Source organism: Chiloscyllium punctatum, chromosome 49, assembly GCF_047496795.1.
Source record: "Chiloscyllium punctatum isolate Juve2018m chromosome 49, sChiPun1.3, whole genome shotgun sequence".
NCBI classification, from domain to species: Eukaryota; Metazoa; Chordata; class Chondrichthyes; order Orectolobiformes; family Hemiscylliidae; genus Chiloscyllium; species Chiloscyllium punctatum.
In genome coordinates, this window is record NC_092787.1 from 34,295,135 (window position 1) to 34,322,598 (window position 27,464).

The window sequence follows — 27,464 nt, forward strand, 5'->3', positions numbered from 1 at the left end:
GTGCATAATTTGAGGGAAAAAAATTGATCTGTCCATGTTTAGTCCTCTTCAAAAGGTCTGTTGACAGAACTTTGAAAGCAAATCATGCACTGTTTTTTGGTAGTTTTTTTTACACTTTTGATGTTAAAGAACCGAAAATGAATCAAAATAAAAATTTTATACCACGGAAATGTAATTTTTGGGGCTGGAGGTGATTACAGAGATAGGGAGGGTTGTGAAGCTTGGAGGAGATTATAAAATAGGAAGGATTGTGAGGATAGAGGGGGTTTACAGAGATGAGGACAGTTGAGGCTGGCGGGGGTAATAGATAGGGATGGTTATGAGGCCTGAGGAGGATTACAGAGATAGGGTTGTGACACTAAAGGAGATTATTATCCAAGCAGCACTGTGGTGTACTTATCGGACATGGACTGCAGCATTTCAGGAAGGCATATGACTTTCTCCAAGTCATAAAAGATTGTCAATAAATACTGGTCTTGGCAGCAAATGAATGAAGCCAAGTTGTGAACCCTCCCAGCAGACTGGCTGTGAAGTTACAAGCCTCTCTGGAAATTGAGTTGGGACAAAAGAAAAACAAACGAGCAAACAGTGACATTTCACAGCTCACCTTGGAGATCATTATTAAAACTATTCACAGCTGGGGTTCAGCTGAGTGATTTTATGACTCTTAAAAGATTAGATTAGATTAGCGTACTTACAGTGTGGAAACAGGCCCTTCAGCCCAACAAGTCCAGACCGACCCGCTGAAGCGCAACCCACCCAGACCCATTCCCCTACATTTACCCCTTCACCTAACACTACGGGCAATTTAGCATGGCCAATTCACCTGACCTGCACATCTTTGGACTGTGGGAGGAAACCGGAGCACCCGGAGGAAACCCACACAGACACGGGGATAATGTGCAAACTCCACACAGAGAGTCGCCTGAGGTGGAAATTGAACCCAGGTCTCTGGCATTGTGAGGCAGCAGTGCTAACCATTGTAAGATAGATCTTACTCTGTTTTATTTTAGTAAATAGTCAACATAGGTCTAATGGTGTGTTGAATAATTTTTTTAAAATATAAAACATAGGTACTCAGTTTATTCTAGGGTAGTTTTTTAGAGCAGTAAGCCCGTGCCTTTTTCTGGGTCTGTAGTTTGTTTAAGGTGCAAAAGTGGCCATTCATAAATTCTTCCTGTCAGAGATTAGGGCGAATTTCAATGATCCTGATGATTATGTCTGCAGCAAGTATGGTTGCAAATCCTGTTGGATCATGTGGATCAGTTAAAGGCAATGAGGAATTTATAGGAACTAGGAGGTGTGATAGATGGCAGTTTCTGGAAGGTAGAGAAACCTCGGATATAGTCAGGTAGATGGATTACTTGTAGGAAAGGTCGTAGAGGTTTGCAGGTAGTGCAGGAGTCTCCTGTAGCTATCCCCATCTAAAATAACAATGTAGGGGCTGATAAATTCTCAGGGAATGTAGCACTGAAAGCCAGGTTTCTGGTACTGAGACTGGCTCTACTGTAATGAGGGCTAAATTGGGTTCCAAACGATCAGTGGTGATAAGGGTCTCTAGTCAGAGGCACAGACTGCCGTTTCTACAGCTGACAGCGAGACATCAGAATGGTGTGTTTGCCTCCCTGGTGCCAAAGTCAAAGTTGTCTTGGAGAGGGTGCAGATTATTCTCAAAGGGGAGAATGACCTATCGGAGGTTGTTATACGTTGGTATCAATGACATAGGAAGAGAAAAGGACCAGGTCCCAATGAGAGAAAATAGGAAATTAGGCTGGGGGTTAAAATGTAGGTCCTTGAGGTTGGTAATATCTGGAGTACTCCCAGTTCACATGCTAGAAAGAACAGGAATAGTAGGATAGAGCAGATTAATGCATGGTTGAGGAGCTGGTGTAGAGGAAAAGTATTCACATTTTTGGATCATTGGAATCTCTTCCAGGGTAGAATTGACCTGCCTAAGGAGGATGGATTGATTAGATTAGATTCCCTACAGTATGGAAACAGACACTTCCGCCAACAAGTCCGCAAGGACCCTCCGAAGAGTAAAGCACTCCGATCCGTTCCCCTGCCCTATATTTACTCCTGACTAATGCACCTAACACTATGGGCAATTTTATCATGGCCAATTCACCTGACCTGCACATCTTTGGATTGTGGGAGGAAACAGTCACCTGAGGCTGGAATTGAACCTGGGCCCCTGGTGCTGTGAGGCAGCAGTGCTAACCACTGAGCCACCATGCTGCCCTAATTGCACCTGAATTAGAAGGGGACTAATATACTGGCGGGGCAATTTGCTTGTACTATTCAGGAGGCATTAAATAGTAAGGGAGGTGCATTACAGAGATAGGATTGTGAGGCTGGAGGGGGCCTGTATGGAGTTTGCACATTCTCTCTGTGTCTGCATGGGTTTGCTTTGGTTTCCTCGCGTCTTCCAAAGATGCTTAGGTGGATTGGCTATGCTAAATTGCCTGTAGTGTTCAGGGATGTACAGGCTGGGTAGATTAGTCATAGTGAAGATCCAGAATCCCAGGCGGGACCCCTTGGTCTCAAGATCGGCCAAAAGAATCACTCGGAGTCCGGCTGTTTAAAGCAAGGATACATGTTTAATAAATTAAGGCAGCCTGGCGCAGATTTGTCCAGCAACAGAGGTTAAAAGCTTCTGTGTGCTGTGGAGAAATGGCGCAATTACATTTGAAAATTACACATTACTTACATGTTTTTTAAGAGAGAGACAGCCTTAATTACAAGAAAAGACCAATCAAATGTAATAAGGTGACATGATTTGCAGCAGGTTAATCCAATGATATTTCCTGGGAAAGGGTTCTTAATCGCAGGAAAAGTCCAATCAACTGCAATATGGTGACATGATTGACAGCAAGCTAATCCAATGTATTTCCTGAGAAACAGATTGCTTTATGCACAAAATCATCCCATGCTTGCTAGTTCAAGGTTAGTTTGAATACCAAATCACTGTCTCATGATTCATATTATGAAAACTCAATTATTTTATCTCTAAATACATTCAACTCAGCAAAACATCAGTTCAAGTTCACAGTGTCAAAAGAAAAATCTAAAGCCATTTTGTTATGTTATTTTAAATTGAAAAGCCATTTTGTGGTTAATGAAAATCTTGCTTCTGACAACAGTCTAATTTCAAACTTTAGATCCTCAATAGGAAATACAAGGTTACAGGGATAGGGTAGAAGTCTCCTCGGAGGGTTGAAGAGGCCAAATGGCCTGCTTCCACACTGTAGCGATTCTATGAAAATTCCATTAGTTTTAAAATATTTATTGGAAAGGATTGACCAGATCCAAAAGCTAAAGTTCTGAAATGGACAAAGGCCAATTTTGATGTACAATGCAAGATCTTCCAAAATTTGACTGGGGGAGGCTACTCCCAAGTAAAGGGATGGCTGGAAGTGGGAACGTAAAAAACAGATGTAGTAGGAGCAGGAGTAGGTTATCTGGCCCCTCAAAACTGCTCCACCATTTCATAAGATCATGGCTGATATTATCAAGGACTCAGCTCCATTTTCCTGCCTACTCACCCTTACTTCCTTTACTATTCAAAAATCTATCTTTTTAAAATCTTTAAAAACATTCAAGAAGGTAGCCTCAACTGCTTCACTCTGCAGGGCGTTCCACAGATTCACAACTCTTTGGTTGAAATCATTCCTCCTCAACTCAGTCATAATCTGCTCCCCCTTATTTTAAGGCTGTGTCACTTAGTTCTACTTTCACCTGGCTGTGGAACCCACCACCCTGCTTCTAATTTATCAATTCCTTCATAATTTTACATTTTTTGAAAAGAGCCCCTGATTCCTCTAAAGTCTAATGAATACAGTCCCGGTCTACTCAATCTCTTCTCATAAGCCAACCCCCTCAATTCCAGATTCAACTTATTGAACTTCCTCTGCACTCACTCCAGTGCCAGTACATCCTTTCTCAAGTGACGAGACCAAGACTGTACACAGTACACCAGCACCCCATACAGCTGCAGCATAACCTCCCTATTTTTAAACACCATCCGTCTAACAATGAAGGACGATATTCCACGTGCCGCCTTAATTACCTGCTGCACCTGCAAACCAATTTTTGTGATTCATGCACAAGGAAACTCAAGTCTCTCTGCACAGCAGTGTGCTGCAATTTTTTTACCATTTACATAATAGTTTATTTTGCTGTTATCCTGACCAAAATGAATGACCTTACATTTACCAACATTGTAGTCCATCTGCCAAATCCTTGCCACTCACTTAACCAATCTACATCCCTCTGTAGACTTTCAGTGTCCTCTGCACACTTTGCTCTACCACTTCTCTTAGTGTCATCTGCAAACTGTGACACACTGCACTTGGTTCCCAACTCCAAATCATTTGTGTAAATTGTAAACAATTGCGGTCCAACACTAACCTAAACATCCACTTATCCTTACGCTTTATTGTCTGTTAGTTAACCAATCCCTTATCTATAACGTGCACCTTTATCTTATGCAGAAGCCTTTTGTGTGGCAGTTTGTCAAATGCCTTCTGGAAATCCGGATATACCACGTCCTCCTTTTCCCGTTGTCCAACATGCTTATGATAGTTTAGAATCCCTGCAGTTATGAAACAGGCCATTAGGCCCAACAAGTCCACACTGACCCTCAGAGTATCCCACCCTGAACCATTCCCCTACCCTATTACTCTACATTTCCCCTAATTAGTGCACTAACCTATATAATCCCTGAACACTACAGGCAATTTAGCATGGCCAATTCATCTAACCTGCATGCCTTTAGACTGTGGGAGGAAACCCATGCAGTCACAAGGAGAAAATGCAAACTCCCCAGGAACGGTTGCCCAAGGCTGGAATCAAACATGGGTCCCTGTCGCTGTGAGGCAGCCGTGGTAACCACTGAGCCACCATGCCACCCGTATCTTCAAACATTTCAGTAAATTAGTTAAACGTGACCTGCCTTTCATGATTCCATGCTGCATCCTTCTGATGGGACAATTTCTATCTATATATCCTGCTATTTCTTTCTTGATCGAATTAAGCATGGACCTCACGGTAGAAGTTAAGCTAACAGATCTATAGTTAGTTACCTTCTGTCCCACCTTTTTTTAAAATAGTGGCATCATATTTTTTGTTTTCCAATCTGCAGGAACTATTCCAGAGGCCAGCAAATTTTAGTGAGTTACTAGATTAGCTATTTCCCCTGCCATCCCTTTTGATCCGCTGGGATGCATTCTGTCAGGGCCAGGAGACCTGTCTACCTTTAACCTGTTAGCTTACCAATACTACCTCTTTAGTGATAGTGATTGTTTCTAGGTCCTCTCCTGCCATTGCCTCCATAGGCCTTCAAAAATGAGATGACTGTACAGGGACAGTATGTTTCTGTTAAGGACAAGGCTGTTAGCTGAAGGGAATACTTGATGACTGGAGAAGTCGAGGCTCTGGTCAAGAAAATGAAGGAGACATATGTCAGTATAGACAACTGGGTTCGAGTGAATTCCAAGAGGAGTATAAGTGCAGTAGAAGTTGGGGGTATCCGTTAGTCTTGTGAAACCATGGATCTGTTCCTGGGAAGTCTTGCTTCAGTCTTGGTTGGTAGAGCAGTGTCTGTTGTGGCTGTAGAGGCCCACGTGGGAGTGGCAGTCTCGGTTGCAGCCTGTCCTACGGTGTTGCCTTGGTGCTATTTTCTCAGCGGATGTATTTTTCTTCAGCAATAAGTTTCAGCCTCTCTTCTCCCCTTTTTAGACCTCTGCGTAATTCCAGCGAGTGCGTTCACTTGTAATGTCCTTCCACCTCTTGACGTTCATATTGAGTGACTTCATGCCTCTCTTGCAGACATGTTTGAAACAAGATTGTGTTGTCTTGCCAGGGGCCAGTTTCCCGTGCAGCAGGTCTTTGTGAATCCTCCCATCTAACATGTAGACCAGCCAGCTGAGATGGCGTTGTTGGAGCAGGGTGAAGAAGCTGGGTATCTGGGCGTGATCCCAGACTCATTGTTGGTAACTCGGTCAGTCTACTTGATGTCCAAGATGCATCTCAGGCTGCGAAGGTGGAAGGCTTTGAGACGCTGCACTTGTCTGGGGTAGAGTCTCCAGGTCTCGCTGCCGTAAAGCAGTGTGCTGAGGACTCAGGACCTGTAGACTGCAACCTCTGTGTGAGTCGTCAGCCTTCTGTTCTCCCAGACTCTCTGTCAGCCTGACAAATGTTGAGGCTGCTCGTCTGATCTGTCTGTTGATCTGAGTCTAGGGAAAGACTGTCCTTGAAGGTGGAGTCAGGGTATGTAGAAGTGTACTCAAGGGAAATCAGGAGGGCAAAAATGGAGACATGAAGTAGCTTTGGGAAGTAGGTTTATGGAGAATCCAAAGAGATTCTACAAATACATCAAGGATAAAAGAGTAACTAGGCAGAGAATAGGGCCCCTGAAAGATCAACAAGGCCATCTACAGAACCACAGCAGGTGGGAGAGATGCTGTATTATATAATTTTTACTGGAGAAGGATATGGAAGCAAGAGAATTTGGAGAAATAAATAGTAATAATTTGAATGGTGTCCATATTATAGGAGGTGGTACTGGATGTCTTAAATCGCATAAAAGTGGAACCTGGGACATGATCAGGTGTTTCCTAGAACTTTGCGCAAAGCTAGGGAAGTGTTTGCTGGGCCCCTTACGGAGATATTTGTATTATCGATTACCATAGGTCAAGTGCCAGAATATGGATGCCATTTAGGAAAGGCCAGGGAACAATAGACCGGTTGAAGATCTGAAATCTTGTGGAGGGGGAAGGGGGAGTCCCTCGGTCAATAAACACACCTGTAAACTACTCTTTGTCAATCACACAAGCAACAGTTTATTCTATGATATGGCCCGGGTCGGTAGACTTTGATTAGCCCAGAAGTACGAATACTTCTAAATCATCAAAAGAATACAGCGACTTTACAGAGTTTGCATAGGGTAAATATACATTGTTCATAGTCAGACATTGAGCATGTTCGCATGGTAACAACCAATCAATACATGATAGTTGCTTGATCCAATGATATTAACTGGTAAATAATTTCGATTATACTGGTTTTATTGTCTACTTCTGCATTCTAGTGGTGAGCTATTTATGTAGCTTTAGAGGCTAGCTGCAGGTAGTCACGTAGGCGCAGAGCACCATTTTGTCTCCAGCTGCAATTTATAATTAAGCTTCCTTCTGTATTTTGTTGGAATTACATCAGTCTGCAGTTTCTTGTTTCTGTCTGTTTCAGTGCAATCTCATTTAGCAATGCAGGAGCCATTTTGTGCAGCTCCTTCAGCCATTTTGTCCTATCTCCCAGATGCCCATATCCTCATGGTGAGCCTGAAGTTATTGGCAGGCAAGTTGGAAGGGATTCGGAGGAACAGGATTTATATTTATTTGGAAATGATTTGGGATAGTCAACATGGCATTGTGTATGGAAATCATATCTCACTAACTTGATTGAATTTTTTTGAAAAAGTGATAAGACTGATAAAAGCTGAGCAGTGGACATTGTCTCTCTGGACTTCAGAAAGACATTCGACAAGGTTCAAAACAGAGTGGTTAGCAAGGTTAGATCAAATGAAATACAGAGAGTACTAGCCATTTGGATACAAAATTGGCTTGAAGGTCGAGACAGAGGGTAGTGTTGAAGGGTTGCTTTTCAGACTGGAAGTCTGTGATCAGTAGTGTGCTGCAGGGATTAGTGCTGGGTCCACTGCTGTGCCATTTAGATAAAAGATTTGGATGCGAACATAGAAGGTTCGGTTAGTAAATTTACAGATGACACCAAAATTAGAGGTTAGTGTACAGCGAAGAAGATTACCTCAGAGTACAATGGGACCTTGACCGTTGCAATTTAGTTTAGAGAAATGTGAGGGGATGCATTTGGAAAGGCAAATCAGGGCAGGATTTATACACTTAATGGTAAGGTCCTGGAGAGTGTTGGTGAACAAAGAGACCTTGGGGTGCAGGTTCAGTGACCTTGAAAGTGGAGTCACAGGTAGGCAAGGTAGTGAAGAAAGTGTTTGGTACGCTTGCCTTTATTGGTCAGTGCACTGAGTATAGAAATTGCGACGTTATGTTGTGGATGTACAGGACATTGGTTAAGCCACTTCTGGAGTTCTTTCAGTTCTTGTCACCCTGCTGCAGGAAGGATGTTGTGAAACTTGAAAGGGTTCAGAAAAGATTTGCAAAGATGTAGCCAAGGTTGGAGTGTTTGAGCTATAGGGAGAGGCTGAATAGGCTGAGGCTATTTTCCCTGGAGTATTAGAAACTGAGAGGTGACCTTATGGAAGATTATAAAATCATTAACATGGATAGGGTGATGATTTGGAGATACCGATGTTGGACTGGGGTGTACAAAGTTAAAAATCACACAACACCAGGTTATAGTTCAACAGGTTGAATTGGAAGCACACTAGCTTTCAGAGTGTCACTACCACCTGATGAAGGAGTGACGCTCCGAAAGCTAGTGCTTCCAATTAAACCTGTTGGACTATAACCTGGTGTTGTATGATTTTTAACTATGGATATGGTGAACAGTCAGAATCTTTTTCCCAGGTTAGGTGAGTCAAAATCTAGAGCGTGTAGACTTAAGGTGAGAGGTATAAGATTTAAAAGAGATGTAAGGGGCATATTTTCAAGCTGAGCATGGTACGTATGTGGAATGAGCTGCCAGAGGAAGTGATGGGACCCTAGTGCTGTGAGGCAGCAGTGCTAACCACTGTGCCGCCCCAAATAGCAAGAAATTAGAGGGCTATGAGCCAAATGCTGGCAAATGGGATTACGTTCATTTTGGATACCTAATTGGCATGGATGAGTTGGATCGAAGGGTCTGTTTCTACATCTCTATGACACTAATAAATTAAAATTAGGATGGGTTTCTCTTTTATGGAGAGGTAGCAGAAGCTTATAATTGTCCTTGGAGCTCAGAAGGTTTAAGCAGTGATTAAATCCAGGTGCAGATTTATTTCCAGGATATTTAATCTGCTGAGAAAAATTATTAAAATTGTCACAATTTTTAGTAACCACTTTCAGATAATTGGCAAAAAATGCAGGGTGAAAATGTGAAGATAATTTTACTCAGTAAGTTCTGAGCATCTAGAACAATCTGAACTACCGGTAGCTGGATGCAGATTCAGCAATTATTCTCAAAAGATTTAGAGGGCTATGGGCAAATGACGGGGGAGTTGGGACAGATCCACATCTCCAGAGGGAGAGAGTACAGTGGGTTGAATGGCCACCAGCCCTGTAATATTGCCCTGTTCATTATGAATGATGAAGCTCATCCCAGGGCAGAGAAAGAGGATCCCACCACTCCCCTCTCAATGGGGCCTGGCCTATTGATGGCAGCTTCAGACCAATAAGAGGAAAGTTGGATTGTCCTCTAGCCAATGGGAGTGAATGAGGGGCATGACCAGCAGGATGACACATGACCATGAACTGTGTAGGTGCAGTGTTGCTGTGAGTGGGGATTCTGAGTGTGAAGGGATTGGGAGAGAAAACAGAGATCGGGGGAAAACTTGAGTTAGAGGGCTGGGAGGTTTTATAAATACACAGTTATAAATATAAATAGGCTGCTAGGCTTGAGTTAGAAATTCCCGGTAAATTAAAATCTAAAGAACTGTGGATGCAATAAATCAGAAACAAACACAGAAGTTGCTGCAAAAACTCAGCAGGTCTGGCAGCATCTGTGAAGAGAAATCAGATTGTCTGCGTGGGTTTCCTCCCACAATCCAAAGATGTGCAGATTAGGTGACTTGGCCATGCTAAATTGCCCATTGTATTCAGGGATGTGTAGGTTAGGTCAGGGGTAAATGTAGAGTAAAAGGGGTCTGGGTGGGATACTGTTCAGAGGGTTGGTGCTGTGCAGAAGGGCCTGTTTCCACTCTGTCTGGATTCTACAATTCTTTATGATTCAATACTTCATTGGGCAGGGAATTCCACAAATTCACAACTCTCTGGGTGAAGAAGTTCCTCTTCAATTCAGTCCTAAATCTGCTTCCCCTAATTTTGAGCCTATGGCCTCTATGTAGTTTCACACACTAGTGGAAATATCTATTCCCTTCGTAATTTTATATGTTTCTATAAGATTCCGCCCTCATTCTTCTAAACTCCAATGAATATAATCCCAGCCTAGGTAAAAACAATGACTGCAGATGCTGGAAACCAGATTCTGGATTAGTGGTGCTGGAAGAGCACAGCAGTTCAGGCAGCATCCAAGTAGCTTCGAAATCGATGTTTCGGGCAAAAGCCCTTCATCAGGAATAAATCTGATGAAGGGCTTTTGCCCGAAACGTCGATTTCGAAGCTACTTGGATGCTGCCTGAACTGCTGTGCTCTTCCAGCACCACTAATCCCTAATCCCAGCCTACTCAGTCTCTCCTCATAAGGCAACTCCCTCAACTCCGGAATCAACCTAGTGAACCTCGTCTGCACCCCAAGTGCATGTGCATCCTTTCTCAAGTAAGAAGACCAAAACTGCACACAGTATTCCAGGTGCAGCCTCACCAGCACCCTTTCCAGCTGCAACATAACCTTTTAAACTCAACCCCTTTCGCAGTGAAGAACCAAATTCATTTTGCCTTAATTATCTGCAGACTAGACTTGTATAATTCATGCACAAGGACACTCCTGTCCCACTGTGCAGCAGCATGCTACAATTTTTTTTCCATTCAAATAGGAGTTCTTTTTACTGTTATTTCTACCAAAATGGATGACTTCGCATTTATCAACATTGTACTCCACCTGTCAGACCTTTGCCCACTCACTTAAACCATCTATAACCCTCTGCACACTTTGCTCTGCCACTCATCTCAGTGTCATCTGCAAATTCCAGTTCATCTTTGTAGATTGGAAATAATTGTGGTCTCAATACTGATCCTTGAGGCACAGCACGATAAACTGATTGCCAACCAGAAAAGCTTTCATTTATCCCCACTCTTTGGTTCTAATTAATTCACCAATCCTTTCTCTATGCTGATATGTTGCCCCCCTCCTCGTAAAGCCATGCATCTTTATCTTATGCAGCAGCCTTTTGGAAATCTAGATACACCACATTCCCCCTTGTCCACTGTGCTCGTAATATTTTCATAGAATTCTCGTGAATTAGTTAAATATGACCTGCCTTTCATGAACCCACACTGTCTGCTCAATGGGACAGTTTCTATATGATGTCTTGCCATTTCTTCAGCTTCTGAAACTCCACAGAAAATAGCCCCAGGCTATTCAGTCTCTACGTATAGTTCAAATGCTCCAACCCGAGCAGCAATCTTGTAATTTTTTTCTGGATTACATGGTACCTTTACAAGCCTGACTGGTTGCCTCTTGGCAGAGCTGGAATAAATTTCCTCATGGAGGCTTTTGTCGGTTGCATTTCAAACTAGTATGGTAGGGGCTGGGAACTAAAATATAGGCTTAGATGGGTCGGATTCAGATCAGGAAATTGGAGGTAGAATGTTTGTGATGCAGTCAGTAGCTCAGGCAGACAAAAAAAAAGGAGGATTAAATGAGGATTGAGTCTTGACATCCCAAGAATCAAGGGAGAAGAAAGTGAGGACTGCAGATGCTGGGGCGGATATGGAAGGATCCCTTGGGGCCTTGGAGGGAAGTAAGGAGGGAGGTGTGGGCGCAAGTTTTGCATTTGGCGGATATGGAAGGATCCCTTGGGGCCTTCGCGGATATGGAAGGATCCCTTGGGGCCTTCGCGGATATGGAAGGATCCCTTGGGGCCTTGGCGGATATGGAAGGATCCCTTGGGGCATCCCAAGAATCAGTCTGGTGAACCTTGTTTACAGTCTCTCAGTAACCAAAATATCCTCCCTTGGGAAAGGAGAACAAAAGGTGCACACAAAAGCCCTGACCAAAAGGTATCCCTGCTCCTGTACCTGAATCCTCTCACTATGAAGGCCAACATATCATTTGCATTCTTCACTGCTTGCTGCTCCTGCCTGCTCCCTAAAAGAGAAACAAAATGGGATCAGAGTCTCTGATATAAAATTGTTGAACAGTGTCCCCATTCTATCCAAGCTGGTCATCAAGCACCTATTTAGTTTAGTCCCGTTTTTCTGGCACTCAGCTTGTAACCTATATGATACTGCCTTGTATGATTATCTAAACATGTCTTCAAGGTTGCAAAGTCCTTGCATCTGTCACCATTTCAGATGCTGCCAGGTCTGCTGAGTCACTCCAGCACTTTTTGTTTTTACTTTCAGATTTCCACCATTTTGCTAAAGCATTTACAGTCAGAATTATATGGAAACAGATCTTACAGGCCAACTCATCCCGATATCCTAAACTAATCCAGTTCCATTTGCGAGCGTTTGGCCCATATTCCTGAACAGTTCCTATTCATATACCCCTCCAGATGCCTTTTCAGTATAATTGTACCTTCTACCACCATCTCTGGCAGATTGTTCCAACCTCAGAGTGAAACATGTGTCCCTCAGGTCACTTAACCTTTTTCCCTCTGACATTTAACCAATGCCTACTAGTCTCCCACATGGGGGAAAAAAAGACCTTAGCTTCTCTATAAGATAACCCTCAGCCTCCAACACTGCAGGGAAAAAGCGCTAGCCTATTCAGCCTCCTAGCAAATAACCTTGTAGATTCGTAGAGATGTACAGCATGGAAATAGATCCTCATCCATGCTGACCAGCTCATTCCTTACATACACTACCCTTTGCTTAAAAAAAAGTGCCACTTCGGTCCCTTTAACTCCTTCCCCTCTTATGTTACACCTATGCCCAAAAGTTTTGGACTGTCCTACACTGGGAAATAGACCTTGACTATTCACCTCATCCAGGTTCCTCATACTTTTATAAACTTCTATAAGATCATTTCTCTGCTTCTGAAACTCCAGGGAAAATAGCCCCAGTCCATTCGGCCTCTACCTATGGTTCAAACGCTCCATCCCTAACATCGGGAGAAAGTGAGGACTGCGGATACTGGAGCTCAGTGTTGTAGAGTGTGTCGCTGGAAAAACACAGCCAGTCAGGCAACATCTGAGGAGAGGGAGGTTCAATGCTTCGAGGAGAAGCCCTGATGAAGGGCTTATGCCTGAAACGTCAATTCTCCTGCTCCTTGGATGCTGCCTGACCGCCACCACGCTCTTCAACTCTAACATCATCTTTGTAAATTTTTCTGAACTCTTTCAAGTTTCACAACATCTTTCCTATAGCAGGGAAACCTGAATTGAACAAATTCGAAAAGTGGTCTATCCAATGTCCTGTACAGATGCAACATGACCTCCCAACTCCTATACTCAATGCACTGACCAATAACCGCTAATGTACCAAACACCACCTTCATCATCCTGTCTACCTGAAATTCCACTTTCAAGGAACCATGAACCTACAAGGTCTCTTCAGTAACAATAGGAACTGACCATTTAGTGGATAAGTCCTAACCTGATAACAGCTTTCTGAAATCAGGGAAACAAGGATTGAATGCAGTATTCTAAGATTGGCCCCACCAATGTCAGTGACCTCCCAACTCAATCACAGAATTTGTAGTGTGGAAGCAGGCCATTTGACCCACAAGTTGACACCAACCATTCGAAGAGCATCCTGCCCTATTTCTTTAACCCTGCATTTTCCACAGCTAATCCATTTAACCTTCATATCTTTGTACTGTGGGAGGAAACTATGCAGACATGGGGAGAATGTGTAAAATCCACTCAGGGTGAAATTGACCCCAGGTGCCTTTATTGGTCATTACACTGACCAATAAAGGCAAGCATGCCAAATACCGCCTTCAGCACCCCATCTACCTGAAACTCCACTTATCTGGAACCATGTATTTGTTCTTCGCCCTTCGGAGAGATTGAAGGGTATGGGAGAAAATAGGAAAATGATTGACTTGTAGATCTATAAAATGCTTCTCCTTTGTTCCTGTCACTCCCACCTCTATCTCTTTCTATAGTTTGGTGCAAATACTTACTGGTTCCCTTCCCTGAAGGGCATTTATGAACCAGTTAAATATTAATGATAATCCAGCAGTTTCCCTAAGTGTCATCTCCACAAGTGGCCAGATTAATTTCTGTCAGGTTTCACAGCTTGTGTGTTCTTCTGGTTTCTCCTAATACATTTATTTTCTGTTTGAAAGGTTGACCTGCAATGAAAGATTTCAAACAAAACGACATCCAGACCTGACAATGATCCTGTTTATCATTGTCTAATTATCTCAGGATCTTGAACATTGAAGGAAAAATCATAGTTCACTCTGGGGAGGAACACATACTAAGTGTATGTTGAAGCATCTGAGAAGATTCGTCTAAAATGTCCAAACGTCCGCGCAGTCACACTGGGGAGAGACTATGGAAATGTGGTGATTGTGGGAAGGGATTTCTTTACCAATCCCGTCTGGAAATGCACCAACGCAGTCACACTGGGGAGAAGCCGTTTACTTGCTCCGATTGTGGAATGGGATTCCCTCAGTCATCCCACCTGCTGATACATCAGCGAGTTCACACTGGGGAGAGACCATTCACTTGCTCCCTGTGCGGGAAAGGATACACACAGTCATCCCACCTGCAGATACATCAGCGAGTTCACACTGGGGAGAGACCATTCACCTGCTCTGATTGTGGGAAAGGATTCACTCAGTCATCTAGCCTGCGGAAACACCAGCGAGTTCACACTGGGGAGAAACCATTCACTTGTTCCCAGTGTGGAAAGGGATTCACTCAGTCATCTGACCTGCTGATACATCAGCGAGCTCATACTCGGGAGAGACCGTTCATCTGCCCTGACTGTGGGAAGGGATTCACTCAGTCTTCCAACTTGCAGACACACCAGCAAATTCACACCACAGAGAGACCATTCACCTGCTCTGACTGTGGAAAGCGATTTAACCATTCATCCAGCCTGCGGATACACCAGCGAGTTCACACTGGAGAGAAACCATTCACCTGTTCTGAATGCGGGAAGAGGTTTACCCAATCATCCAATTTGCGGAGTCACCAGCAAGTTCACACGGGGAAGAAACCATTCACCTGCTCCAAATGTGGGAAGGGATTCATTCGGTCATCCCACTTGCTGATACACCAGCGAGTTCACACGGGAGAGAGACCATTCACCTGCTCTGATTGTGGGAAGGTGTTTAACCAATCATCCAACCTGCTCAGTCACCAGCGAGTTCACACGGGAGAGAGACCATTCACCTGCTCTGATTGTGGGAAGGGATTTAACCAATCATCCAACCTGTGGAGACACCGACAAGTTCACACCGGGAAGAAATGTTCACTCCGTCAACTCACCTGCTGAAATACCAGCTTGTTCACTCTGGGGAGAGTGTGTTGTTTCATCCAGTGTGGGAAGGGATTCACGCTGTCATCCGAACTGTTAACACACCAGTGAAGTGACACTGGATGGATCCTGTTCACCTGCTCTGTTTGTATGAAAGGATTTGCTGTTTGCAAATATCCAGCAAATTCACAAAGAATGGCAGGATGGCTTTGCCTTTACTCACAGCAAGAAACGAACCTTGGTCGTTGGGCAATTTGCATTGATATTAATAAACCCAGCTCTATTAAAGGTGCTGAAACTGTCAGTAAAATATCAATACATTTGTGTGATAAGGTTTGAAAATGATCACAATGTCGCTGTACATCAACACATTTACACTGGGTAAAGACTGTCCACCTTCATACTGTTTGTAAAGTGGGTTTGTGGATCATCAGGCCTGCTTAAGCAGCAATGAGTTCCCTAGTATCTGTCTGTATTAGATTTTGATGATGTCTACATCCAAACTGCATTTTCTGGACCAATTTCTGATGTTTGTAAATACCACCGGTTCAGTGAATTATTTGGGATCAAAAATAATACAAATCAGCTTTTCGTTAAAACTATGTTGCATTCATTCTGAGTGCCTTAGAGATCAGGTAATCATGTGAGCAGTTGGGGGGGAAAGCATATCTAGTGTGGGATATATCTTGTAGTGCTGGAAATGTAGCTACTTGTGCTGTTGGACTGTGTGTAGACGAGAGGTCACGCTTTCAAGGTGAGAGGTGGAAAGTTTAAGGGGGATACACGCGGCAAGTACATCACGCAGAAGGTGGTGGGCGTCTGGAACACGTTGCCAGCAGAGGTGGTCGGGACAGGCACGGTAGATTCATTTAAGGTGTGTCTGGACAGGTGCATGAGTAGGTGGGAGCAGAGGAATGCTTAGGAATTGACCGACACTTTGTGAGTGTCTCTGGAGTACCCCTTGTGGAATCTCTCTCTGATCCTATCCTTATTGGTGTTGGTCCGCGCGCAGTGCCTGACCAAGCTATAATTTCCCCCTCCTGTCCAGTCGCCCTTTTGGGGCTCCAGACGCCATGCAACCTTAACGCCTCTATTCATTGTTACCCGCAGGGGCTTACATTAGAGCTTCCCGGCTCCAATTAACTCATTTTGCAGGCCGCCATGGTCAATCTGTCCTCCCCACCCGCCCCCACTCCCTCCCTTTACGCTTGGTCATCCCCCGACAATCCGGTGCGCGCCTCATTCCTCTCCTATTCCCGTCTTTACTGCATGCACCACCATCCACCACAATTTCCTTTCCTCACTGGATCCTCCAGACAAGTCATTTTCTGTGCAGCCTCTACTGCGCTGCGGCGTGCCCTACCTGCCCTGAGCCATCCTGTCCTGCTCTTGCGGAACCCAACCTCAATCTGCCCTGCAGTTGACTAGGTTTTATTATGTTGGGCAGCAAGGTTTAGCAGCGGAAGTCCTGCTCGCTGCTGATCAGGAACTGCTGTTACGCTCTGACCATGTTTCATTTCGCCATGTCCCGATTGCGGTTAAAGTCCCATCACGCCCACAAGACCTCGGGTCCATGCTGCGGGAATTTCAGCCCCTAAACCCATCAGACCCTGATTCCTTACAGATTGCTGGTTTAGGAGCGGAGGAATTGTGCATTCACTGCCAACTCTCCCTTGTGCCTCCAGTTTTTGTCCTACCGCCACCCACCCGACCTATGACAGCCCTATGCTGCTCGATACTCTGCCTCCGTCATTATAGGCGATCACTCTAATCATGTGATATCCGCCCCACCTCACCCAGTCACTGTGAAACCAGGAGCCAATTTATCGTCTATATCGCAGTACAATTTGTCGTTGGCAGCCGCCGAAGGGACTGACTCCCTTCTACACCAGGGCATCCTGGTCCTTAACTGTTAGCCCCTGCAACTCACCTGTACCCCCATCCTCACGCCGGAAAAACCGGGCCGATGGAGGTTTGTGCAGGACCTGAGGGCAATTAATGTCATCGTTGTTCCCTGCTCTGGAAAAGTTGCAGCTGTGCCAGAAGGCAGTATAGTACCTGGGCTATCACTATCTCCGGATCGTGTTGCAGCCATTATTAACCTCTCTCTTTCCACTTCGCGTACTGATCTATTGTCTTTCCTGGGCATGGTCAACTACTGCAAACACTGGATACCCGACTTATTGACGCACCCCTCCGCCAGACTTCTTCACTGAAGCAGCCGGCCCAGGTGACAAGAATGCCTGAAATGCCACAGACCTTTGACGTGCTTAAACAATGCTGTGGCGTATCCTACTATACGCTGCCGTTTCAGCTTTATATGCATGAAAAGGAGAGGACAGGTCCGGCATTTTGACACATGGGGATCTCCGGCGTCTTGTAGCCTTTTATTCTGTACAATTGCCACCTGTTTACGTGCCTTAGCGGCTGCCACACTAATGGTAGAAAATTTCACCCCCATTGTAATAGATTATCCATGCCCTATTTTTGTGCCTCATTCAGTTTCCCTTGCTGCTAAATTCAGCAGCAACCCAACATTTTACCGCATCACGGAGAACTGGCTAGGAGGTCATCTTACTATCCCGTACGAACCTTACACTACAACGTGCATCCGCACTGAACCCAGCTACCCTCCCAGTCTCCCATGATCCACCGAGGTAGATCATGACTGCTTGCATGTAGTCCAAAAGATTGTCGTCCCCACCCCCACGTCCTTATCTCTCAACTCCATTAGACAACCCAGACATGATTCTTTTATTGCTGGTTCCTCTTTTTGGCCCCTTGGACCATCAAATGTTAGCTGGTTATGCGATATGCACACCTTTCGAAGTTCTAGAATCATCTGCGTTGCCGGAAGGGACTTCTGCGCAAGTGGCTGAACTGTTTGCCCTTCTTAGAGCCTGTATTCGAGCTGACAAAAAAGTCTTTTAATATTTACACTGACTCCAGATATGCTTTTGGAGTGGTACTTTTTTTTGGAGCCCTGTGGAAACATAGAGGATTCATTTCTTTCTTTGGGCAGCCCTTACAACATGCCCTGCTCATCAAAAGCCTTTTGTAGGCTATCATGTTCCCCTCTGCTGTGGCTGTGATTAAGTATGCTGCCCGTAGTGTGCAGACGATTCTGTCTCCCAAGGGAATGCCCGCGCAGACCAAGCTGCGAAATGAACAGCTTTAGCTCTCTTTATATCTCACAGGCTCCCAAAGTCGGAAAGTCAGAAAAGGCTTTAGATCTAGTGGCTGATGGGGATATTAGCTGCTCAGCAGGATGTCCCTCAATCTGAGAAAGATAGTTGGGCACGTGTAGGCGCTAGGGAATCAGGCAACTTCAGGCTATTACAACACCTGGATGGTAGAATTGTCAGCCTCTGATCACACCTGCATGTTTTGGCGTTGGCCACCCATGGAGTCGGCCATGCAGGGAAGCGGGGAATGATCCATGCAGTAAGACAAAGCACTACCACTAGTTTCCCGCTGCCAGATATGCCTAGAGAATAATAATGCTAAACCATTGGCCAAGTATGCTCACCTGCCCGTCCCAGATGGCCTCTTTCATCACTTGCAGATTAACTTTGCTCATATGCCACGCAAACAGGGTTTTAAATACGTGCTAGTTCTAGTGTTTTCTAAGTGGGTAAAGCTTTCCCTACACAAAAGGATAATGCTAGTGGTTAAATGCCTTATGAAGGATGGGATTCCTCGGTTTGGTGTCCCCGATAGTGTCAACAGTGACAGAGGAACACATTTCACTGCTGAGGTTACAAAAGCGGTTAGTAGAATTCTGGGTATTGCATGGAAACACCACATTTCCGTATTAGCCTCAGTCTTCGGGGATGGTGCAACGGATGAATGGCACCCTTAAAACCACCTTAACAGAGGTCATCCAGGACAGCGGCTTGCTGTGGCCAGAGGCGTTGCTGCTAGCCCTTTACACTCTCAGGACAAGTAAATCGAACTATGGGACTAACTCCCTTTGAGCTACTCATGGATCACCCGATGCCAACAGGGCTCAGACCCCCTAAATTTCCTGTGGATGTGGCACTGCTTCTCACTTCTGGACTATGCCAAGTCACTGTGCCAGGTTATCACCTGCAACCATGATTTGGTCAAGGAAGTCCCTCCCACACCAAATGATGGCCCCATACATCCGTTCCACCCCGGGGAATATGTGATGGTAAAATCATTTGGAAAGGGTTATCTTTCTCATCGGTGGAAAGGCCCATACCTCGTCCTCATAGTGACCCGGACGGCTGTCAAGGTCGAAGGCATACCTGAATGGACACGTGCCACTCGTTGCAAGAGAGGGCTTTGCTGGAACAATCTGAGCAGAAGACACCTGAACAGGAGACATTGGAAGCACGGGCATGCTAGTCAGCTGATCATGTGGGGAGTGACTGTCTGCCTCTTCTGTGTCTTTTTATAGCTCTGTACACTTTGATAGGGCTTGAATGGGGTGAAGGGAACAGGGCATTGAACTCTATTGTTCGGGAATTACATACTAGCACTTGCCTGCACATGACTTACACGTATGCAAAAGAGATTAGCCGTTCCCGCTACTGGATATGTGCTCATATTCCCATCCATTCTGAGGAGGGTTCCCCCTCTAACCCAACCCATTCAATGAATCCGACACCGCCGAGTGGTGGTTGGAATGGTATCGGTCCTCCGAGGTGGCCACATTGCAACTTCCTAGTGGGTTTGAGTGGCTGAGCCTCCTCCAAACAGATAACAGTCGTCTGCGCTGGAAATCAATGGATCATGTCTTGGATAAGTACAAAGACTGATTCCAACCCCGGTATAACCTCCTGCATACACCCCCAGCTCTGGTCCTTATGAACACCACAGGCCTGGGCACACCCACACAACTATTTGTTTCAGGAGCAACTCTCCTGGTGGATGGAATGTTGGATTCAGCAGATGCAACTACTCCCTGCTCCTTACCTCAAAGGCAATTCAGTTCACAGTAAGGAGAAGTATACTCAACCTTAAGACCCCCAACAAGATTGCAGGCAATACTATTTTTAGGACTTATTGGACTGGCACCCAGATGGACCGTCTGGGAACCTATAATGGCACCTACTTTATTTGCAGCCATAAGGCCTATTCTTGGCTAACAGTCTCATGGGTTGGTAGCTGCTACGTCAGATATGTTGTTCTTTTTATCTACCATTTCTACTCATCCTCATTTGAGCAGCTCAGGACTCGCACAAAGAGAGCTTTAACTGCATTTGAACAGTTCCTAGCTGTATCCACCCCCTTTTACAGGACTGCCCTGCTGACCATCGAAGTCAGATAGTCCTGGCATCCCTCCTCGAGAAAGTGGCAAATGACACAACTTTCGTGTTTATGGAGCTTAACACGGAGATGGTTGCCATCCACATGGTTGCTCTCTAGAACGGGATGACTGAAAAAGGGGGCGCATGTGCCCTCATTGGTTCCACCTGTTGCACCTATAACCCTGGGATCCCATTGGGATCTTTAGATCTGGATGGGCGGGTGGTTCGGGTCTTTGGGGAGCGCCATTGTTCAGGGTCTCACAGTGCTGGTTATTGCCCTAGTGCTAATCACACTCCTGATTGTTTTCCTTAAACAGTGCTGCTCACACTGCAGCTCATTGCTGCTGCCCTCCAACCCACCGATAGCCCAATTGATTAAAATCCCCCTCCCCATGAACCCTCGTCTTAACACTAAGCCTCTTAGGCCCAAGCCTCCAAGTTCATGTCCAAGTGAGGCACCTGACTCAGATTCCAAGAATTACTGGAGCCTCCCCCTCCGGACAACCCCCGGCTACATTCCCCAGTTTCCTAAAATCCCAGACCTGCTTTTCTGATTATGAAAAGAAGGGATTGTTGGGGAAAGTTGACATGGTTGCCTGGAAGCCATTTTCCTATTCCATTTTGTAAACCCAGAGCTTTGTTAGCTATGAGGTAATGTTAAAAGTAGATTCTGGATTAGTGGTGCTGGAAGAGCACAGCAGTTCAGGCAGCATCCAAGGAGCTTCAATTTTGAAGCTCCTTGGATGCTGCCAGAACTGCTGTGCTCTTCCAGCACCACTAATCCAGAATCTGGTTTTCAGCTTTTACAATGTTAAAAGTAGGCCTTATCTCCCTGAGGTCTCCAGCCTGAGTCAAGTTAATGTTTTTCCCACTTTGATGGATGGTCAGTGCACACAGCATAAGCAGTCAAGCAGATATCGTCTTGTCAATTAGTCCTGTTCCCTTCACAAATTATTGACACTTCACGGTCATTCAGCTAGTTAAGGACATCTCTGCTTAGTGTTAACAATCTGTGTAAATAGAACAAATGGTGATACCATTTGTCTTGGTCCACTTGTGGAATGCATAATAGTGTCTAGTTTTGACCTTAATGACTGACCTCTAATTTAGTACCAACTTGTAAGCATACCAAAACCTTGTAATTAACGATCAGTTCTCAAGGCCTGTGTCTCGAGAGCTTTTTTCAACAACTTCAACAAACATTTTAACATTTAATTTGTTTATTAGAATCCCTACAGTGTGGAAACACGCCCTTCGGGGTCTAACAAGTCCACACTGATCCTCCAAAGAGTATCCCACCAAAATCCATTCCCCTATCCTATTACTCTCCATTCACCCCTGACTAGGGCACCGAACCGACACATCCTTGAACACTATGGGCAATTCAGCATGGCCAATTTATCTAATATGTATGGACTGTGGGAGGAAAACAAAGTGATATGACGCGGGGTAAACCCTCCTGCTTAATTTAAAACTAGCAACACAGAAAAGATTTATCCCATGCAAAAATTCCAGTCTGTAAAAATTCCAGTGGCCAACAACTATTTAAAGTAAAAATTAACAATTTTACTTCTTAAAGTATAATAGAGAATAATTAACTAACAACTATTTACAAGTCCTTCCTCTAACCTATCTTTTATCTTCCCTTCTATAATACTTGTCCGGTAAAACTCCCAATTATTTATAGAAAAAGTCATCTCATTATCTTCGTCAGTAGATTGGCTCTCCAGGTCAGTGTTGAGGTTTTTTACTGTGCAATCACCTTTAGACAGGTTACTCTCAGAGTTCTGACTAGCTGCCTTTAGCTGTTGGTCTGCTAGCAGTTATCATCCCAAATGTTCAATTTTCACCGGTATTATACCCCAAAGCATCGGATTTTGTCATTTGGCTTTTAAGATTGTCAATATACTCAATTCAAACTTGATTGGAATTTCGTATTTTTCAGGGTGTCATTTAAACTGATTGGCCGACTTCGAATCTGTTTTGTCATTTCCAGGCAACTAGCTTCTCCAGTAGTTGGAGCACATGTTACATTGTATCTTATTAAGAACTTGGTGCTGTCTGTTAGCTTTTAGTCTTTTAAAGATTTAGTAATCCCACATCTTCATAACAACAGCATCCCAAATAATCTTTTCTGAACATCTTTCTTGTACTTACAATTATGTCTTTTGTTAAATCCTATCCTTCTCTTGAACTGTCACTGGGAATTGAGGATGATTTTCTTTTACTCCAGGTTTGCTGTAGGTTTGATATCCTGATGTTTCATTACCTGGCTAGGTAACATCATCAGTGGAAACCTCCAAGTGAAGCGAAGCTGTTGTCTCCTGCTTTCTATTTATATCTTTCTCCTGGATGGGGTTCCTGGGGTTTGTGGTGATGTCATTTCCTGTTCATTTTACTCCAGTGTTATAGATTCTGAAGTGATTAAATAATTCAATATGAGTTCCAGAATCCCTGACATTGGAGAGGCAGATGGTATTCGCTATGGTGTGAGTGGCTGGGATACAGTTTTTCATTTGCTCCTCTGCCTGTTAATACTTATTGTTCATCTGGGACTGTTTTCAATGATATTGCCCAGTGGATAAAAAATATGAGCAGCCAAAGACAGATCCTTGGAGGACATGCTAGGAATCAGGTTTAGGCAATCATGAGAGGATCTTTGAAGTTTCAATGAGATCACTGCTCATTCTTCAAATTATATGATCCCTGTTGTTGTAATGCTGCACAAGTTAAATCTCACAGTGAAATTAGCCTGATAGATTATATGTTTTATATTTGTAATTTAGTTAGGATGATGGCTAGTCACTAGACATAGTCATATGAAGCTACCCCAATGTTCTTTCACTAAAACAACACAAATTTATTGCACTAACGAGAAAACATGGTAATTATAGACCAGTGAGACAAGTTGTGGGGAAAGTGTTGGAAAAGGTTATAAGAGATAGGAATTATAATCATCTAGAAAGGAATAAGTTGATTAGGGAAAGTCAACACGGTTATGTGAAGGGTAGGTCATGCTTCACAAACCTTATTGAGTTCTTTGAGAGGGTGACCAAACGGGTGGATGAGGATAAAGTGTTGATGTGGTGTATATGGATTTCAGTGAGGCATTTGACAAGGTTCCCCATGGTAGGCTATTGCAGAAAACATGGAGGTATGGGATTGAGGGTGATTTAGTGGTTTGGATCAGAAATTGGCTAGCTGAAAGAAGACAGAGGGTGATGGTTGATGGGAAATGTTCATTCTGGAGTTCAGTTACTAGTGGTGTACCGCAAGGATCTGTTTCGGGTCCACTGTTGTTTGTCATATTTTATAAACACCCTGGATGAGGGCATAGAAGGATGGGTTAGTAAATTTGTGGATGACACTAAGGTCGGTGGAGTTGTGGACAGTGCAGAAGGATGTGGCAGGCTACAGAGGAACATAGATAAGCTGCAGAGCTGGGCTAAGAGGTGGCAAATGGAGTTTAATGTGGAAAAGTGTGACAAGATTCACTTTAGAACAGGAATAAAGAGTACTGGGCTAATGGTAAGACTCTTGGCAGTGTAGATGAGCAGAGACATCTCAGTCTTCATGTACACAGATCCCTGAAAGTTGCCACCCAGGTTGATAGGGTTGCTAAGAAGGCATATGGTGTGTTAGTTTTTAGTGGTGGAGAGATTGAGTTTCAGAGCCATGAGGTCATGTTGCAACTGTACAAACTCTGATGCGGCCACACTTGGGAGTATTGTGTACAGTTCGGGTCACCGCATTATAGGAAGGATGTGGAAGCTCTGGAAAGGGTTCAGAGGCAATTTAGTAGGATGCTGCCTGGTATGGAGGGAAGGTCTTATGAAGAAAGGCTGAGGGACTTTTGAGGCTGTTTTTATTGGAGAGCAGAAGGTTGAGGGGTGACTTAATTGAGACATATAGATAGTCAGAGGGTTAGATAGGGTGAAGAGTGAGAGCCTTTTTCTCAGATGGTGATGGCTAGCATGAGGAGACATAGCTTTAAAATGAGAGGTGATAGATATAGGACAGATGTCAGAGGTAGGTTCTTTAGTCAGAGAGTAGTAAGGCCTGCAACAGGAGTGGACTCATCAACTTTAAGGGCACTTAAATGGTCATTGGATAAACATATGGATGAAAATGTATTGTAGGATAGATAGGCTTCAGATTGGTTCCACAGGTTGGCGCAACATCGAGAACCAATGTTGTCTTGTTCTATGTTCTAAAACAGGCTGTATCACAATTTTAAACAACTTTAACATAAACAGATTTTGTTCCAAGTCTCAGTGCAGTTTGGGTTGAGAGAAAAGTTACATTCAGTATTGTTCCCATGCATTCACTTATCACTTGTCCTTATCATCGTTCAAGGTCATGAGGAGATTGTTTTGGAGGAGCCTTGGTGAATTACTGGAGTGCATCTTGGAGATAGCACATATTTCTGTATCAGCGATGAGGGAGTGAATGTTGAAGCTGATGCCAAACTAGCAGACTTTTACATTTTTGCATTTTGTACAGACCGCCTTTATGTTTTCTGTGAGCTTTAATTGAACACAATCAGAGATTTCCAATCAATCACAGACTCCCTAGAGTGTGGAAACAGGCCATTTGGCTCAACAAGTCCACACTGACCCTCCAAAGAGTAACTCACCCAAATTTACCCCTGACTTATGCACCTTACCAATATATCTCTGAACATTATGGGCAATTTAACATTGCCAATTTATCTGACCTGCACATCTTTGGATCATGGGAGGAAACCCATGGGAGAACGTGCAAATCCCACACAGACAGCCACTCAAGGCGGGAATCAAACCTGGGTCCCTGACGCAGTGAGGCAGGAGTGCTAACCACTGAGCCACCGTGCATCTTCTCTTTTTCACCTTTGATCAATTTTGGGTCATCTTTTGTTATATTATAAATTAAGCCCAATCTCCTGGCTTAGCGCTTTTTCTTGCAATATTACAAACCAATTGCTTTCATCTGATGTAACCTTTCAGTCCTTTTTGAATAATTTTTCCCACTGCATACTTCTGCTTCAAGAAATGCATAATTGCTTTTAACTAGGCAATACTTATTCAGATACTCACTACTATTTGTGTACTTTCACATCATTTGGTGTATTTTGCCAAACAATCACAGCCAATTTGCCACTCTACAGTTTCCATTGTTCAGATTGAGACCCTAATTCCAGAATGAATATCAAAATTGATTAAAATTCCACATTATGGTCACTATTTGACAAAGGTTCCTTAACAGCAAGGTCATTAATTACTCTTAGTTTTTCTGTTGAGTATTCTGTAAAAAAGAAATCGGAAATGCTTCAATACAAACTGCAGATATTCACCCACCACATCATTCATGTTGGTTAGGTTCACCCAGCCTGTATGGGAATGGAAGTTACCCATTATTACTGTATTATGCATATTACATGGGCATCTAGTTTTCTCTCATATTCAAAAAGAATTGTTCAGGATATTAAATATATGCAGCAGACTATGTGTTCAATGCTAAAAGCCAAATAATTATCTTTACCACCTAAAGCTGGGCGAGGTGTTTTAACATGTTGATGACCCGGAGTTACATTACATCTCCTGAAATCACCCATGGGCTCGCTGCTGTCTCCACTGATGTGCCATGAGGTGTGATTTCTGAGTGAATCCTTTCCCATGTACACTGTAGACGAATGGTCTCTCTCCAGTGTGAACTCACTGGTGAACAGTGAGTTGAGATGATCATCTGTGTCTTTTTTCAGCTAGCCAATTTCTGATCCAAACCACTAAAACACTTTCAATCCCGAAACTCCTTATTTTGTGCAATAGCCTACCGTGTGGAACCTTATCAAACGCCTTACTGAAGTCCATGTACACGACATCAACCACCTTACTTTTATCTACCTGTTTTGTCACCTTCTCGAAGAACTCAATAAAGAGGAGTGAGGCATGACCTACCCTTCACAAAATCGTGTTGACTATCCTGAATTAAATTATTCCTTTCCAGATGATTATAAATCCTATCTCTTATAACTTACTCCAACATCTTACCCACAACAGAAGTAAGGCTTACTGGCCTATAAGTACCAGGGTTGTCCCAACTACCCTTCTTAAACAAGGGGAGTTGGGACCCCATTTGCTACCCTCAAGTCTTCTGACACTACTCCTGTCGACAATGATGACAGAAAGATCAAAGCCAAAGGCTCTGTGAACTCCTCTCTGGCTTCCCAGAGAATCCAAGGATTCTCAGAGAATCCCATCCAGCCCTGGGGTCTTGTCTATTTTCAGATCGTCCAAAATTGCTAAAACCTCCTCTTTGTCAACCTCAATCCCATCCAATCTTGTAACCTGAATCTCCATTTTCTCACAATCCAATGTGAATACTGATGAAAAATATTCATTAAGCACTTCCCCAGATCCCACACAACTTTCCATTACTATCTTCCATTGGCCTTAATCTTACTCTTGTTATTATTTTATTCCTGATATACCTATAAAAGGCCTTCAGGTTTTCCTTGATTCTATTCACCAACAACTTCTCATGTCCCCTCCTAGTTCTTTTTAGCCCTCTCTTTATATCTTTTCTGGCTAACCTACAACTCTCAAGCCCGCAAACTGAGCCTTCACACTTAATCCTGACATAAGAATCCTCTTCAACTTGACAAGATCTTCAACTTCTTTAGTAAACCATGGCTCCCTCTCTCGACAACTTCCTCCCTGCCCGATTGGTATACACTTATAGAGTCATACAGATGTACAGCATGGAAACAGACCCTTAGGTCCAACCTGTCCATGCTGACCAGATATCCCAACCCAATCTAGTCCCACCTGCCAGCACCCGGTCCATATCCCTCCAAACCCTTCCTATTCACATACCCATCCAAATGTCTCTTAAATGTTGCAATTGTACCAGCCTCCACCACACCCTCTGGAAGCTCATTCCATACACATACCACTCTCTGCGTG

General features: G+C 44.0%; 1 protein-coding gene across 8 annotated transcripts in view; it reads left to right on the plus strand.

Moving 5' to 3' along the window:
* The window catches only part of LOC140469554 (uncharacterized), a 151,606-nt gene that overhangs the window by 68,835 nt on the left and 55,307 nt on the right, over positions 1-27,464 (plus strand). For 7 of the 8 annotated variants that reach the window (XM_072566178.1, XM_072566176.1, XM_072566175.1 and 4 more), the window contains one exon: positions 14,103-21,166. In XM_072566178.1, the coding sequence (XP_072422279.1) occupies positions 14,276-15,262 (987 nt within the window). In that variant the 5' untranslated portion in view covers positions 14,103-14,275 and the 3' untranslated portion in view covers positions 15,263-21,166. Of the gene's footprint in view, positions 1-14,102; positions 21,167-27,464 lie in introns of those variants that run through there. The other variant, XM_072566182.1, reaches the window with a different exon arrangement.